This window comes from Pezoporus flaviventris, unplaced genomic scaffold, assembly GCF_033815535.1.
Source record: "Pezoporus flaviventris isolate CSIRO_AGI_PZ_B2104156 unplaced genomic scaffold, CSIRO_AGI_Pfla_v1 ptg000066l, whole genome shotgun sequence".
Classification (NCBI taxonomy): Eukaryota; Metazoa; Chordata; class Aves; order Psittaciformes; family Psittacidae; genus Pezoporus; species Pezoporus flaviventris.
This window is the reverse complement of record NW_026892614.1, coordinates 26,435,437-26,451,382: the sequence shown is the minus strand read 5'-3', so window position 1 is coordinate 26,451,382 and position 15,946 is coordinate 26,435,437. Positions and strand designations below refer to the sequence as shown.

At 49.0% G+C, this 15,946-nt stretch overlaps 1 protein-coding gene across 1 annotated transcript in view; it reads right to left on the bottom strand.

Moving 5' to 3' along the window:
* Positions 1-15,178, bottom strand: part of TAGAP (T cell activation RhoGTPase activating protein) — a 44,444-nt gene extending 29,266 nt beyond the window's left edge. The window contains exons 1-2 of the mRNA XM_061470887.1: positions 15,101-15,178; positions 8,298-8,386 (exon numbers count right to left, since the gene is read on the bottom strand). Coding sequence (XP_061326871.1) covers positions 8,298-8,386; positions 15,101-15,178 — 167 coding nt within the window. The remainder of the gene's footprint in view (positions 1-8,297; positions 8,387-15,100) is intronic.
* Positions 15,179-15,946: the final 768 nt, after the last annotated feature.

The following is a 15,946-nucleotide window of genomic DNA, read 5'->3' as shown; positions in this document are numbered from 1 at the left end:
TGAAAAGGTTCTGCTGCTTTGGTTGACATTTAACTGTTATTAACTGGTTTTGTGGAGACTGAAGTAGAACTCGCCGTTTGTGGGAGGTGGTGTGTGGATGGGACAAAGAGTAGAAGCAGTAGGAGTCTGAAGCAGTAAGAGCTGTCTGAGTGTGTTTACACATTTCAGTCTTGGTTTTCTTAAGGACAGAGCCCTTCTGGGTCACTCACAGCCATGTGGTGCAGGCACCATTTCTCTGCTGAACCTGGGTGCTAAGTGCTCCTGGGCCTGGCTAGCAGAAGATTGCCTGGGAGAAGAGGCACTGGTTAACTGTGTGTCTAGGCTTAAAAGCCTGGCAAATGTGACAGCACAGGCAGCAGGTGAGTGGAAACCCTCTGGCTCCATTCATGACAGGCTGACACCATGGCATGGGTTGAAGCTGATTTCCAAACAAACCTGGAGCCATCTCACCCTGCACAGCATTCCCAGCTTTGGTGAGCGCCAAAGGCTCTTTCCCAGGGAACAGACACTACTTCAGCCCCACCTGAGTTGGGGGAGGGTGAGTGTTGCTCGGCTTAGCTCAGCCCTGCAACTTACCGTTGCTGGAGCTTGTCACTGGGGAGAGCACTGTGGGCAGCCCGGGTTGTCCTGTGCATCCTGTGAAACCCTCTCAAGGGCTGAGATGCTGCACAGGGCAGCCCCAGCTACAGGACGTAGGCAGTGCTGTTCCCAAACGCTCTGATAGCACCAGGCAATCTTGCACCCAGGTGTGACCTATGAAAGAAATGGGGGCAAAGTAGGGTTGCTGTGTGGGGAAGGCAGTTAAAGAGACTACGGGTGCACTGGCAGTGTGGCCAGGTCCTGCCCCTGCCCTTGGCCTATGGCAGAGTATGGTCCTTCCTAGTGCAACGACTGGGGAGACACCAAGCACAGGCTGTGACAGTGCTGGCACATTGCATGGCTTGGTTCTGGCATGACCTAGTGCAGGGCAGCCCATGTCTTTATTGTTCAAGTCTATCGCCCTGCCAAGCAAGGAGACCTTGTCCAAGCCACCTGCTGGATACAGTCAGCTCATGCCATCTTCCAGATAGTGCCAAGGAGCTGCTGGCAAGAGCGGGCTGGCCCCAGGCAGAACTGTGCTGGGAACACCTGAACACCTTCTGAGAAGTCTGATCCTGTGCCAGTGATGAGGAAGGTCCCCAAGAGCACCCCATTTGCTAGCAGAGATGATGCCCCAACAAGTCCTGCTCTAGTGGCAGGAGAGCTCTGCAGGCTGCCACATGCTGCTGCGCATGGGGAAGTCCTGACTGGAGGCTCTGAAGGCATCACCAGCAATGGCCAGGGTTACCAGAGCTCCTGGCAGGCTCAGGAGCACAGGTTCTCCTGTGCATTAATGGCCTGTATGTGTATGTGCCTTTCCAAGATTGCCAAGTGCAGCAGCAAACGCCATGCACAAAACTGCTGAGGGAGAAGGGACTAGGGGTAGGCATCAAGTAGGTAGCAGCAAGTACCCCCAGTCAGCCTGCAACCCCCATCACGGCAATGCTGCTTCTCCTTACCCCACATCCCAGTCGGGTGTCAGTGTTTTATGCACCAGCACACTGCCGGCTGTGCTGCCCACCTCACTGTGGCAGCATGGGGAAAATGCCAGGCATGAATGTCAGCCCTGGGACGCCCACAGCGTATTTCCTTTCCACCAGCAGACAGGATGTAATCTGTCATGGGTGTTAATTAGCCTCCACAGAGACCTGCAGTGAAATGCTCCTGATTTTCATCAGCGCATCTCTCAGCTTGAGGCTATCTCTTCTCACTCTGGTCTTTTGACAGGGCCACAGTGCTGAAGACCCCATCCCTCTAAGGCCTTCTATAGGCTCTCCTTTCTAGGTACATTTTTCCAAAGCATGCAGAATCCTGTATTCTAAAAGCATCCTGCAAGTGCCAAGGAATGCTGGCTGTGTCTGGATAAAGTTTGTCCAGATGTCTGCAGTACTGCTGGACTCAGCTAAGTCCTAGATGAGTCCAGTAGCAACATTGCACTTGCCCCTGCACATTTCTTGCAGCACATAGGTGGGAATAGCTGTGTGTATGCAGAAAGGTCAACAAAAACCTTTTCTGACTTGCCTAGGAGTTTCATTTAGAAATGAAATTGTCAGCTGTTTAGCTGGTTACAACTGAATGGCTTGAACACATAATACAGTTTTACTGCTTTAAGCAAGGTGTGTTGGTGGAAGCACAAACTCTGCCCTGTGTGCAATAACTGTACAGTTCAGTTTCTGGGAGGGCAGCAGCTGCTGCTGGATGCTGCTTGTCTCTGGCCAACTGATGAGCATCCTGCTCCCATCAATCTGCAGTTAAAACAGAGCAAGCAAGTGCTCCCAGGTTTTCTCCAGGGGGATATCTCCAGCTTACTTCAAACCCCACCACTCAGCACCATAATACAGAAGCAGCAGACTTGGTACCCAAGCTGTGAGATCCCACCCACTAGCCTTTGCTGCTGGCTATAACTTCCAGACAGGGAATAGCAATAAGTAGGAACAAGGCAATAACACCTGAAGTCCCTCCAGTCATCTTAAACCTGCATGTATACCTTGATGCGCTAGTCCACTGCAATTTGGACGCCTCTTGCCTCCAGCAGTGTGGCTCTGGAGGCCATCCTGCTGTGGGCTGACCCTTACACAGGAGATGCCTTAGTTCCCATTTCAGTCCATCAAATTAATCCAATCACAGACCCCAGAGACTGGTTTTGGAACCACACATACGTGTGTGTTAAGATCAGTCATTGGGAGGGCAATATTGTTTCAAATCGTGCTTAGCTTTCCTGGTGTGAAAACCCTGGGTTTGGTGTTCATTAAATAAAGTTGGATTGCAACTTGCATGGGCCTGTAATTTATTAAAAGTAAGAAGGGGAGTCATGCAGCCCAAGCTTCTAGAGTTCACATGAAAGTTAGAAAACAGGTAGAATGAAAGCTTTAAGGTCTCTATCAACAACTATGACAAGGTTTTCCCATTGAGAAGCTCTTTAGTTTGGGTGATATTTTTAGTATTGGGTTTTTCTTCAAGAAAAACCTAACAATTACAAAGAAAGCAGACACCTTCTATAATATCAGCCAAACTCTTGAGTTTCTCATAAGAACAGTTTCTATGAACAGTTTTGCACTAATCTGCATGCAAAGCTGAATATGTTACTTGTGTGTTTATAAATAGCCTGTTTTCACAGAACTCTTTCTCAAGTAAAGTGCTCTCAATGAATATGAAGTACTTTCACTTGTTACTTGTATTATAAAAAAAAAGAGAGGTCCTGCATGGATCAGAGTCCTGTTATGCCAACAGTTAATAAAGGGACAAGTCCTACCCTAAAAAAACTCATCTTGTGGGTTTGCCCCGGGTCTCTGCAGCTCCTGATTGCCTTATATCTACCTCCAAATGGATCAGCCACATTACTGTGCTGAGTCGTTAACTATTGCTTTCCTCGCCACATCCCCACGAGGAAAGGCAGCATTATTAACCTCATGTTACAGATGGGGACTTGTGGTGCAGAGGCCGAATACCATGCTGAAGATGATCCAGGTCATCACCCCAGAGCAGGGGGTGGATGCCCGCTCTTCCCCTGAAGAGCTGTACCCTGCCCACTCTGCTTCCACACAGCTGGTGCTATGATAATGTTATATTTTTACTCATTATTTTCCCATCAGTCAGCCTGTGAAAGGGAAATCACAGTGATCATCTGGTTAAACAAGAGAGCTAAAGCATTCAGCTAACATGAGCACACAAAGGATGAAAAATGGAAGAAGACAAAAGAAGTGAAAGAAAAGTGAAGGGCAGGAGCAGCATGAATGTCAAGAAGTAGCAGGAGGGTACAGAAAGGAAATCGAAGCTTTGATCTGACCCATAAAAGTCCTTACTGTTACCCACAACCTCACTGATTTCACCCTCAGAGAGGTTGTTTTGCCACAAGCTTCACTTGACTCATCTACACCTGCCCAATTCAGTCCTGTGGCCAGCGAGACACCCTCCTACCTCCTTTAACCACAGCCTTCCACACGTGGGTCTCTGCTGTCAGCCCCCAGACTCTGCATGATTCACCCCCTCTGCATCTCTGCAGACATTTCCCTGAGCTTTCTCAGCTTGGCAAGGCAGATCTGTCACACCACTGGGGGAAAAAGAAGGCAACTAAATGTGGTTGCATGATGACAGGAATCAGATCTTCAGTGTTTGGATAGGATCCAGCATCTCTGTAGGAGAGTTCGGTACATACTGTGCCTCCCTGCTTGGACCTGGCTGCCTGGGCAGGGGAAGGAGCCAGGACAACACAGAAAAGAACACAGAGCCCAAGCTCCCCCACTCCTTGTTCTATCAGTGTGAAGAAGCCCCCAGAACCAATGATTCTGTAAGGAAATGCAGTGCTAGCTTCACTATCAGGCTGGAAATCAAGACAGTGGTTAATTAAATTACTTTCCCAATGTCACGATAAAAGCTGCAGATCAGATTTGCCTCACTCTCGTCAGCCCAGTTGAGTGTCATCTTCAGTACACTGCTCTGCTCATCTTCTGCAATTGCCTCTGCGGTCATGGCAAGTGGTCTGGGTCCACTGAGTTCTCCAAAATGACCTCACTGGAAAACCCAGTGGAAAACCTTTGGGGTAGGAATCCTGTCCCCATCAGTGTTTGAAGAGGATGCATATTGTTTAATGTCTTCCCTGCCAGGAGTGGGCAATGGAGTTAGCACCCAATGAGCAACATGCAAACTCAGTCTCAGAGGTACAGAAGATACAAAGAATATACCTGGTACAAAAATAAGCATCAGTTGTCAGGAAATGTCCTCTAGACAACATCCCAAGGAATATGTTCCTTCAGGATCTCGGTTTGCTATGGAGGACATGTTTTAAACCAAAAGGTTTGCCCTATTTACTTCTTGAAGTTTGTCATTGCTAGTTTTCCAACAAACCCAAAGGATTGGCGTGTCAGTTCATAACCACAAAGTAAGCATAGGAGTATGCTTATGTTACCTTTTTCTAATGCTGCTCATAATTGCTCAGTAGATCCAGAAACAAGACACTACAGTGACTTTATCTCACAAGCTAACTCTTCAGTCAAAGTCTGGATCTGCACTAGTTGATTAAGCATGTCCTGCATGCCACTGCAACCAGGAATTGGTTTGAGAGCTGGAGGAAACTAGTTTCTAGGTAGCTGAATCTGCAAGATGAATAAACCCATCAGTTTTCTGGAGCTGACTTCAGTTACTACAATCACCGGCATTAGCACAGTCAGGTAGTTTGTGAACCTCTGTAGGGAAAAAGGAAAATCACCATTTACACCGAGAACAATCAGGACTACATGGTTCATGGGTTTGGCAGTCAGACCACAAAGGCTTTCACCTCCAGTGGAAGTTCATCCTCACTGTACGGTGACTATGAAAGATAATGTTCTAGTAAATGTTCTGTGGTATTTGTATAGCTTATTACCAGCACAGAAAAATTCAGGGTATATTGCATCTGTGACTGCTTTGAATCCTGACAGGTGACAGCTTTATGAAGGTGAGTTCCTTGTGACAATTCCAATTTATGACAATTTTCCTGCTATTAAGTGAGGTCCACAAAGACGATCAAGGATTTGGAGCATCTTTTGAGGAAAGATTGCTGGAGCTGGGCCTGGTTAGTCTAGAGAAGACTGAGAGGGGATCTCATTAATGCATATAAACATCTCAAAGGCAGGTATCAAAAGGATGGTGCCAGATTCTTTTCAGTAGTGCCCAGTGGCAGGATGAGGAGCAATGGTCATAAACTAAAACACAAGAAGTTTCACCTCAACATGAGGAAGAACATCTTTGAGGGTACAGGGCACTGGAACAGCCTGCTGAGGGGGGTTGTGGAGTTCTCTCTCTGGAGACATTCAAAACCTGCCTGGACATGTTCCTGTGTAACCTGCTGTAGGTGGCCCTGCCTTGGCATGGGGGTTGGACTGGATGATCTCCAAAAGTCCCTTCCAACCATAACATTTCTGTGATTCTATGTAGTAGAGACTTTTCTGCTTATGCTTCTGCAGGTTCAGATGCTCCAGCCATGTCTGCAGGCAGCAAGTCTGGAGCACTGCAGAAGATATCAGTGTTTTCCAGAATACTGAAGACATTTTTCATTTAAAGGCTGATTAACCTGTGCTGATCACAGACCAAAAAAAAAAGGCTCTTCCTGTAGGGCTTTGTGGGCCTTCTCTATTGCTTCATATCACAGTGAAGCCACCAGTGGCTTGGCCACAGGGCTGGGAGGTCCTGGGGAGAAACGGTGTGTGCAGCACAAAGGAAGCTGACTTTCACATGAGCCTCTTCTGCACCTCAGAGCTGTTGTGTGTTCATTGACTCTAATGTATTCAGTGGAAATGATACTTCCTTTTGGGAGATGGGCTGACTCAAGGCCTTTGTGGCCATCAGTGCGGTGAGGCAGGTGCTGATGGAGCAGCTGGGGCTCTGCCCAGGCTGTTCAGCAGGATTAGCACCAGCTCAAGGGATAGGCAAAGCAGGTGGTCACACAGGGGGTGAGCTGCTGGGAGAGTGAAAAACATCACAGCTCTCCTGCCCACGCTGCCTGGAGAGCAATGCTGCTTGGGCAGCTAGGAGGCAAGATCTGGGGCAAAGGGAGGCAGCAGATACACCTGGACCACTGCTTGGAGGAGTGGCAGCTCCTGCTCTGCCCTGCCCCGCCCCAGGAGCTCCACTCCTGGAGTGCAGACAAACCCACGGCCCAGGAGCTATTTCTGCTGCTGCTGCTGCTTGCCCTCTCCCTCCCTTTCCAGGGGCAGCCCAGTGCTCGCACCTGACATTTGCTTACCCTGCCCAGATATTAAACTGGCTTTGCCTGGATGGGTAGGAAATAGGGGAGACTGCCAGAGCACACCTCCCTCCCCTATACACACAGGCCACAGCAAATTAACTGTTGGCACCAGCTGCAAATTAGCTGATGGCACCAGCAACAGTGTGGATCACAGCTCTGTGCTCTTGGTAAATGCTGACTCCTGCAGAAACAAGAGGGAGGACCCATATTGTGCATGGAGAGTGGATGAGGCACTGGGACCACTTTCCTGCCCAGCTGGGTCTGCTCTCACAGATAGAGTTCTAAAAGCCAAAGCCAGAGACTGGAGGAGGCAGGGCCACAAGGTTAAAGGGGGCACAACTGCCCCTTCAGCTGATCACCCATCACCAGACAACACAGGGATGCTGCTGTCTCCTTCCTATAGAGACATCAACAGCTCCTTTTCCTTGCAGGCTCCTGGAGTTTGTAGGGCTTGTAACACCCAGTAGATTGTGGCATCAAGGAAAACAGAGCTGTGAGTCCTGGCACCGGTTCAGTATTTGAGTTCCACCAGCCACACACCCTTCCCCCTCAAAGGCTGCAGGATGATTCTGGGCTCTGAGATGGAGCCGTATGGCAAGCCAGGAGGTGTCACACAGAGCTGCTGCACAGACTTCAATCAGGAATGTTTCCAGCAAAAGGAAAAGTGTTAAACTCAGCCTTTCTCACAGTCTGACAGTTCCTGATGTTCATGTCAAGAAACGAATGCAAAATATGTGCTCCCTCTGAAGAAACATGTAACTGAAGAATAATTAACTGCAAGTGCTTGTACAGCACAACTTTCCCCATTCCCAAAGCAAGGAATGCTCAAGGACTCAGACTTTTCTACCTGAAGACCCAAGATACTGCTGCCCTTCCTGTCTTTATTCTGCAAGCTTTTTTTTTAACACATAAGCAGCCTATTTGCAACACCACCGTGCCCTGTCGGCAGTGCCATTTGACTGAGTTTATTAGAGGATAGAAGGGGAGTCTGCAGGGCACTGCAGTGAAGTAGCTCCAGTTCAAATGATAGCATTCCTCTGCGTATTGGAAATCAGTTTAATGAAGGAAGGAGGCACTGACACTAACATCATCAGAAATTTAACATTGGCTTCGCTAGGCAAGCCGTGACCTTTAGCAAAATAAGGCCGTAAATGCTATCACAGCCAGCTTCTGCCTGTTTTATAGGCTTTGCTACCCAGAAGAAAGAAAAACAGCTGGAAAGCAAAGAATCAAAATGCTCTGCAGAGGAAACTGCCAGTGGAGGCTTCTCAACAGCATAGGCAGAAACTAATACGAACAAAGAGCCAGCACTGGCAGCCCTTCTTATGGGGTGGGAGAGATGGGAGGAGAAGGCTGAGCTCCTGCAGGCTCACACAGTCCTGGTGGGAGGGCAGCACCACAGGATATATGCATAGGCAAGCTAAAGTATATCACCTTGCTCCTGGGTGTTAAACATCTGTGCAGACACCCTGTATGTGGCGCACAAGGTACCTACCTGGGTGAAGGCAACCATGGCTTGCTGAAACCTTTGCTGAATAAGAGTGATGGTGCTGAAGACCGTCGGGAAGGAACAGACTTGAGGGGCTGAAAATGAGAATGAGTTTGTTATCAGTTTCCATCATCCAGCAAAGTTCCCACAAAGCTCCCTCCAGGGGAGATTTAGATTGGATATTAGGAAAAATTTCTCCACAGAGAAGGTGATCAGGCATTGCCCAGGAAAGTGGTGGAGGATGTCGGGACCAAGCCTGTGAAGTGTGATAGGAAGTTGAGCTGGATGAGACCATCCCCATGGTGCCCCAGTCTGTGTAACCCAAAGCAAATGCAGTTTCCCAGAGGAGATGGACAATGCTTCTGGTTGTTATGAGCAGAGAAAAGTAAAGCAGCAGCAGAAGCCACCTCACTCTCATTGCAGGGAAAGGTGTTGTACACATGGTCAGCTGCAGCAGCACTGCGGTGAGATACTAGAAACCCCCTTTCTGCTAGGAACAGTGAAAGGAGTGACACTGGAATATTTGATGATGATTTATAAGTGGTTTATGCCAGTTTTACACTGGTATATTTTTACTCCTGTGGCCTCTCTGCACTGAGAGCTTGCATGGCAGGAGTAGGTGACACTGCTTCATACCTGCAGAGGAGCTCATTTGTGAATGCAATGGTTGTCCCCAGGCTTGCACTACCATGGCCATTTTTGCTGGCTAACTTTGACAAATACCTTAAAATACACAACTGGAAGCCAGAGAAGTTAACATTGACATTGCTTATTATGCACATGTCTGATATCAGGCAGCAGGACTTTTTTTTGATAAACATTGACTCATTATTACCAGAAGCTCTTCTGAAGCCAGCTGCTCGACAAAGGTCAGTATGTGACAAAGCCCATGTTGCTGTCCTGGTAGAACTGCAGAGCATGGGGAGTTAAATGTGTTTTGGGGAAAGATAATTCTCCTCAGATGCTGCAGGGTGCTGTCCTCATACTTGATCCCACCAGGACTCCAGCCTGGGGGTTGCCCTCCAGCTCCAATTTAAAGTATGGTATGTTCCAGGGGCATGGTCTGCCCATTGCTTGTTTGCAGTACCAGGATAAATCACCAGGTTGGTGATAGAGTGACAGCTGCACACTGCAGGGGAAGTGAGGATGAATCCTGACCCAGGCATAGGTCTGCTTTCTCCCCAGCTTACTTCCTCATATCACGAGCTCTGCTGTATCAGCTTATAGAGCTGTCAGTGTTGTCTGTCATCCTGCCTCCATTTAAACCCACTCTTCAGAGCAGACTCCCAAACAAGCTGCACGTGGGAGGCCAGACACCACTTTCTTAATCTGGCACAACGTCTGCCAGCAAGCGGCAAGGAGAGGTCGGCCAGGAACCACTTCTGAACCACCTAGAGCCAGCCAGAGGCATGCTGTATGCAGGGGAGATGGGGGATGCTCAGGGAAAAGCAACCTTCTGACTGCCACCCGGGGTGGGGATGTGGGTTATGGCTGGTGGCAGCACGATGCTCAGGGTGTCTGGATCAGTGTGTCACCAGGAGGGCAAAGAAAGAGGGGAAGGACAGGTTTGTTCCTCTGAACCAGTGTAAAGCAAATTATTTCTGTTACTGTTATTCCTGTTATTCTAGAGCTGCCACAATTTCAACTATATACAGCATAGTTTAAATGAGCAATGTGTTTCAAGTTTTGTGTGTACAAAAGTACACATTTTGGGACCAGTGAAAATACCAGACCCGATGTTCCCCCTCTCACTGCAAATGTAAGGGAGGGTAAGACCTGGCTCTGGGCTGTGATGCTGGGGGGTCTCCTGAGAGGCTGAGGCACAAACCCAAGTGTCACCCCTGTGGGGTGAGAAGCTGTGATGGGCCCTGCAGGACCCGTCATGCTTTGCAGCAGGGTTATGTGCTTTAGCAGACGCAGCTCTGGTGAGGGACAGTCAGTGGTAGTTCTGTGCCTCTGCAGAGGTGGGAAGCAGGGCCCCAGGCCCAGCAGTGGAGATGAGGTGCAGATCTTCCTTAATTCACCCAGCTCTGATGCTTGTCATCTGTAGGAGCATGCTGACTGCCAGCTGAGACTGGTGAGAAGTCCTTCCAAATAATTCTCTTCCTTAGGCTTCTAGGCGATTCTCCTTATGGTGAATTGGAAACAAATCCTGTCTGGTTGGGGTGGGAGGTTGCCTATCGAGATTCAGTAGCAAAGGACTGAATCTGGGAAGTGGGAGGTTCTGAACTGTGGAGAATGAATCCAGTACATGTGACATGTTTCAGGTAAAAGCAATAAATTACTTGACCAGGGTCCAGGGTCTTGGAACTGGCCATTTCCATGTGGAAGCGCAGTCAGTTTTTATGGCTTTAAAAGTTAAATTAGTGCCTTGTTAGAAGAGTTTGCACAAAAGTTCCCACAAAGTCTGTATATTTTTTCCTTCTGGCCTGAGTCCTTATCAGAGCAAGAAGAGCTCCATGAACTGACCCCACTGGCCCTCTGGGACTGCTGAGACATCTGGGAAGCCTTTGTGCTTCTTCACGGATACTGTGCATCTTTACTGGGAACACCACCCCCTCCCCACCCTCCTGTGTGATTCCCTGTAAAACCTCCCTGTCCTCTTCGGAAATCCCATAAAAAGCCAGTACAGGTGGACAAAGCCAGTGTCAGGTTGGTGGTGCAAAACCCGGACCTGGACAGACTTAGGCCTGTCAGATTTTGTGTTTGGTCTTCAACTGACATGGGGAGGATGGTCATTTTCATTTGATGTATTGAACCAAACGTGTTATCATGAAGAAAACCTTTATTCCTAAGTGTTGCTGCTACTTTGGTGGAAAAAAACTACATATGATTTTTAATGAAAGACTGCAGCAGGTACAAAGAACACAAATTAACTTTGCCCTGTGCTCCAAGGGCTGGAGAATTTGAACTCATTTATGCTATTTATGTATTGACTATCAATTACATCATACTTTCTCTCTTCAGGGGGTTTCCTCCATTTAACAGAAATCTTTTCTTGTTTCATTGCATTATCTATTATCTATATATATTGCAGTATCTGCCACACGTTAAACTCTAGCCCTTCTTACTCTGCCCTGGAACCTGCTCTCATTTCGAGACACAAAGCAGACAACACAAGGAAGGCATCTGCAGATGGCAGGATTTCAGGTGTCTTTACTCAGATCCACTTGCTTAATGAAATCATCTGCATGCACCACATAAGGGCTCCATCCCAGGCACCCATAAGGAGAACTATCTGAAGACTCAACCTTACCCAGGAAAACAAGAAAGAGCCTAAAAACTGTCCTTCTCTGCACATTATGGTGGGATAGAGGGTACTGAGAGTGCTGAACAACCCCGGCACCAAATGATTTGCTTTGTAAAACTGGCAGAGAAGTCAAAACTCCTTCGTAAGCTCAAAGCACTCCACCAAAAACCTGAAAATCCAGAGTTCAGTCATTCTTCCTCAGAGAGACTAACCACATGCTGCTGGTTTATAGGTGCAAACATGTCTCTTGGGTTTGCTCATTTGGAAAGCCTTTCAAAGTGTCACCTCCTTCAGAGATGAAAGGATGTGATTTGCTACCTGGAGAGACTTCAGCATGCAAGGACCAGCACTAGCTGAAAATTAAACCCATTTCTAAAACCTTGGACTTTTGTTTCTTTGAGACTTTCAGAAATACACTCACATCTACAAAACCTACTTCTACAATCCTGAAAGGTGAACTAAAAACCTTTTCACACCACCCCCCCCCACCCCCCCCCCCAACCCCATCCACCCCCCCGCCTCCATGACACTGGGAGCCAACCCCTGTGGAAATGGCAAAGCCATGTCCTTCCTTCTCCTCCTTAGAGAATCCATCACTCGTACGAACACAGAAATTTCACACGGCTCACATTAAGTGATCTCTTAAACCAAATCCCACGAGACACCAGAAGCAGAAGCAGAAAAGGGAGCCCGGGGGGGTTTCCAGGAGGAGTGCTGGCAGGTAAAACTGCCTTCCCTTGACCAGATTTTCCCAGGGCACACCCCGAAATTCCCAGGGACTGCCCCTGGCCACATCATGCATGTGCACCTGCGGAGGAGGCTCAGGAAGGGTCAGTTGTGACCAGCCTGGCATATCAGACCACCAAAAAACAGGAGGAAAAAGGGTTCCTGGGAGGAAATTAGTGCTTTAAATGAGCTTTGCCTTACTCCTTTGTCCCCCATAGACCAGGGCACCTCTGTACCTGCTGGGACCTGTCCTGTGCCCTGCTGCTCTGTGGCCCTCAGCAGTACCCACAAGAGCTGCCCTGTAGGTACTTCCGGATGGTGAGGGGTTGGTTTGGCTCAGTCAGGTGGGCTGGGAAAGAACTTATAAATACACGGAAGAGGAACATGTCTGGTTTTGGTTGAATCAGTGTGGGCAGAGAGCAGTTCCTCAGAAATAAGGACTTTCACTTTAAGCTAGCCATTCCAAGGAGTGGCTCCAGTACTATATGGAATAAACCAGGATGGAATTTGCCTTGAGCTGGTCTATATTAAAACCTTTCTCAAAGCTCCTTTGTTCTACTAGCAACGCTGGAGATAGCACAGTTGCTCTGAACTTCTAAAGCGCAGCAAGAAACAGATTTTTATCCGAAGAGGTTTAAAAGCCAACAGCCTGGTTATGGGGACTGGTGAGATTCTCTTTGTTGATTGTGCAATCAGTGTGATTAAGAGCCCCCGCAGGGGCCCTGCTGCAGGTTCTCTAAGAGCCAGCTGTGACAAATCCCCCCCACAAACTCTGCTGGGCACTGCTGCTGTCCCCAGCAGCTATGGCACTGGGAGATTCCTCCTCGTCTTCCTCTTCTCCTCCTGGTCCTGCCTTCCCGATGTCCTGCCCTCCCGAGGGGCTGGTTATTTGTCTGGCACCATGCTCCTGCTCTCCAAGGTAATAAATTACTGTGGCACACAGCTTTGCACTGGACTTCATTAACCACAAACACTGTCATCCCTTTTCTTCCCGCACCATGCAAGCTGGATATCCATGACTATCCACAGTAAACATGGATTTCTCAAGCTCCCAGGAGGACCCACTGGTTTGCAGCAGATGGTGCACTGGCCTGGCGGATGATGTATGGGGCTGGGGAGGTGATACAGCCTTCCTGTCTCCTGGGATCATGTCCCAGTATATCACTGCACTCCTGTGATACTCCATTCCCGTGCCATTGCACTGGATTTATGTACATTGTTAATATAAGAGAAAGCAAGATGTAAGTTAAGGAGCTTTAGTCAGTACTGTCTTCTGGTTTTGGAGACCACTGGTAGTCTGAAAACATACTAGGCATAAGTAAAACAGTGGGGGGCCAGTTCTGTAAAACTGGAAGAGAAGATAAGACTGAACACCAAAGTGCAGAAAGAAAGATCCAGCCTCATGCTATGTGCAAGTGCTGCAGCTGTGCCGTGTCCAAAGAAAATAGCATTGTTTCAATGTATATTGAGGGGTTACCTTTGAAAAAAGTTCAGTGAAAATTGCTCTCTGGGCAGTCAGCATCCCGACTTTCCTGAAAAATAGTCACCTACTCTTTTCTTTTTGTTTCTTCCTACTTTCTCACCAGAAATAGAGAAACAAGGAGAGGTTAAAAAGAAAGAAATGGGATGAAGATAGAGGAAAAAAATGCTTATCTGTAATTTTGGTTATTTTAACAAATTCAAACAGAATGTAACTATTACTTGAGATTTTTTCCTCTTAACTATTTCTTACACACACACACACACACACCACCCCAGTACGCTCTCTTATTGGAAAAGAGACTCGGTTTCTGCTATCAGCCCTAGTTTTAAAGAGCAGGAGGAACAATGGAAAACCAGATCAGTTGGTATGTAAAATACACTTCCAGGCTTTATATTTGGAAGCTCTGAAACTGTTATGTGTAATCCATGCCTCTCTGTGTAAGTGATTAACGCAGTGAGAACCTGCCAATAATCTCATGTTCTGTGGAAGGCAGAGTCTGTCAGAGCTGAAGCGCATGAGGAAATGCCGCGTTTCGGTGCAGAGATTCAGTCCCAGCAATTATCTTTTTGTTCCACAGCCAGCACCTCGCCACTGTCTGAGGTCAGACTAAATGATGTAACGGTCCCTTCTGACCCCGCAGTCGATGGGCTGGTGGCCGGGGCTCCTCTCCCTGCTGACAGGAGCGATCGCTGCAGCTGAGACACCCCCCCCCGGGACCAGGCTTTGGTCCTGGGCTCACACCAGACTAACCAGGTGCTGCGGGACAGAGTTCACAGCGTGCACTAATGGGAAACATGTCCCTTGCAATGATGGTAAATCTCTCCATAACGAGAATAACAATGAGGACAACAAAAAGCCCTCTTTAACTCTCCCTCAGACAGATACAGCCAAGAAACGCTTCGGTTTCATTTCAGCCAATACCCATTTACTCGTGGCTGAGGGCTGAGTTCTGTTTGCTCTGTTTCCCAGGACTCTGCTGCCCTAAAGCGGTGCCTGAGCAGTTTGACCCCGCAGTGCTATCATGAAGCAGCCTGTCTCTGGCAAGAGGTGGGGGCTACGCGTTTGCCTGACCCCTGACAATCCTGCCCTGGCAGCCCCCGATTCCCGCGGCCCCTTCCTTAGGATAACTAGTGCCCGGCGGTCCGCCGCTCGGAGAGGGAACCGGCCGAGCCGGAGAAGGGAACTGGTCCAGTGTCTCGGGGAAGAGGATGCATAGAGTTAGGCAAGAGAAGCCTTGGGCTTTGCTTTGGACCAAATCTAAGCCAGGCTCAACGACTCAGACCCCCCAGCACCCGCCAGCATCACCCTTCACCCCCGCGCCCCTCTCCCGTTCCGCCGCTCCACACTCACCGTCTCGGCCGCGGGGACCCCCCCGCTGCCGCCACCGCTGCCCCGCCGCTCTGAGCCTCCTGCCCGCGGCCCCGGCATCGCGCGGGTCCGCCTCGGGCGCGGAGCCGGAGCGACTGAGTGGAGGGAGACCCCGCTGCAATTCCCCCTCCTCTCCGCCGAGGGAGGGAGGAGTCTTTCCCCCTCCCGGCACCAAAACCCTGTGGGGAACCGGGATGCCGAGCTGTCCGCTGGCAGAGTCGCCGCGGAAGGGGAGACACGGATCTATAGGGTAGGGAGAAATGAAGAGTGACTTACAAAGAGAAACCCCTTCTCGGCTTCTTACTTATTGCTGGTGCAGCCTATCCCCCTCGCTCAACCCTCCCCCCCCACCACCACCACCACCCCACCTCCCCCCAGGATTATTACTGTGGCAGGTATGGATGTGGCACCACAGGGTGTCAGAAATAACGAGTGCTGGTGCTGGAGAAGTTACAGCCCAAATTTGAGTCCATCCCGGATGGAGGATGTCCTGAGGAATGAGGGGCGTGAGGCCAAGGGACATTAGGGACAGGGGTCTGTGACAGCACTGCCCCAGAGGTAATGACTCTATAATGCATTCATCACCCCTGCAAATGTCCAGTTCTGTCTGGAAAACACATCCTCAGCATCCTCCTGAGCACAGGTTTGGGGACTCACCTGTTTAACTCTTGTAAGAATTGCTCAGGGCTCTTAACCAACTGGGATTGTCTAATACCCATCACACTCAATGTTCTTATTGATATCAAAGCGACCCAAGTGCAGGGGAGCTTCATCAGTCTGAAGCAGGTTCATTCTCCTACAGACTTGCCTGCACTTAACTATTGTATT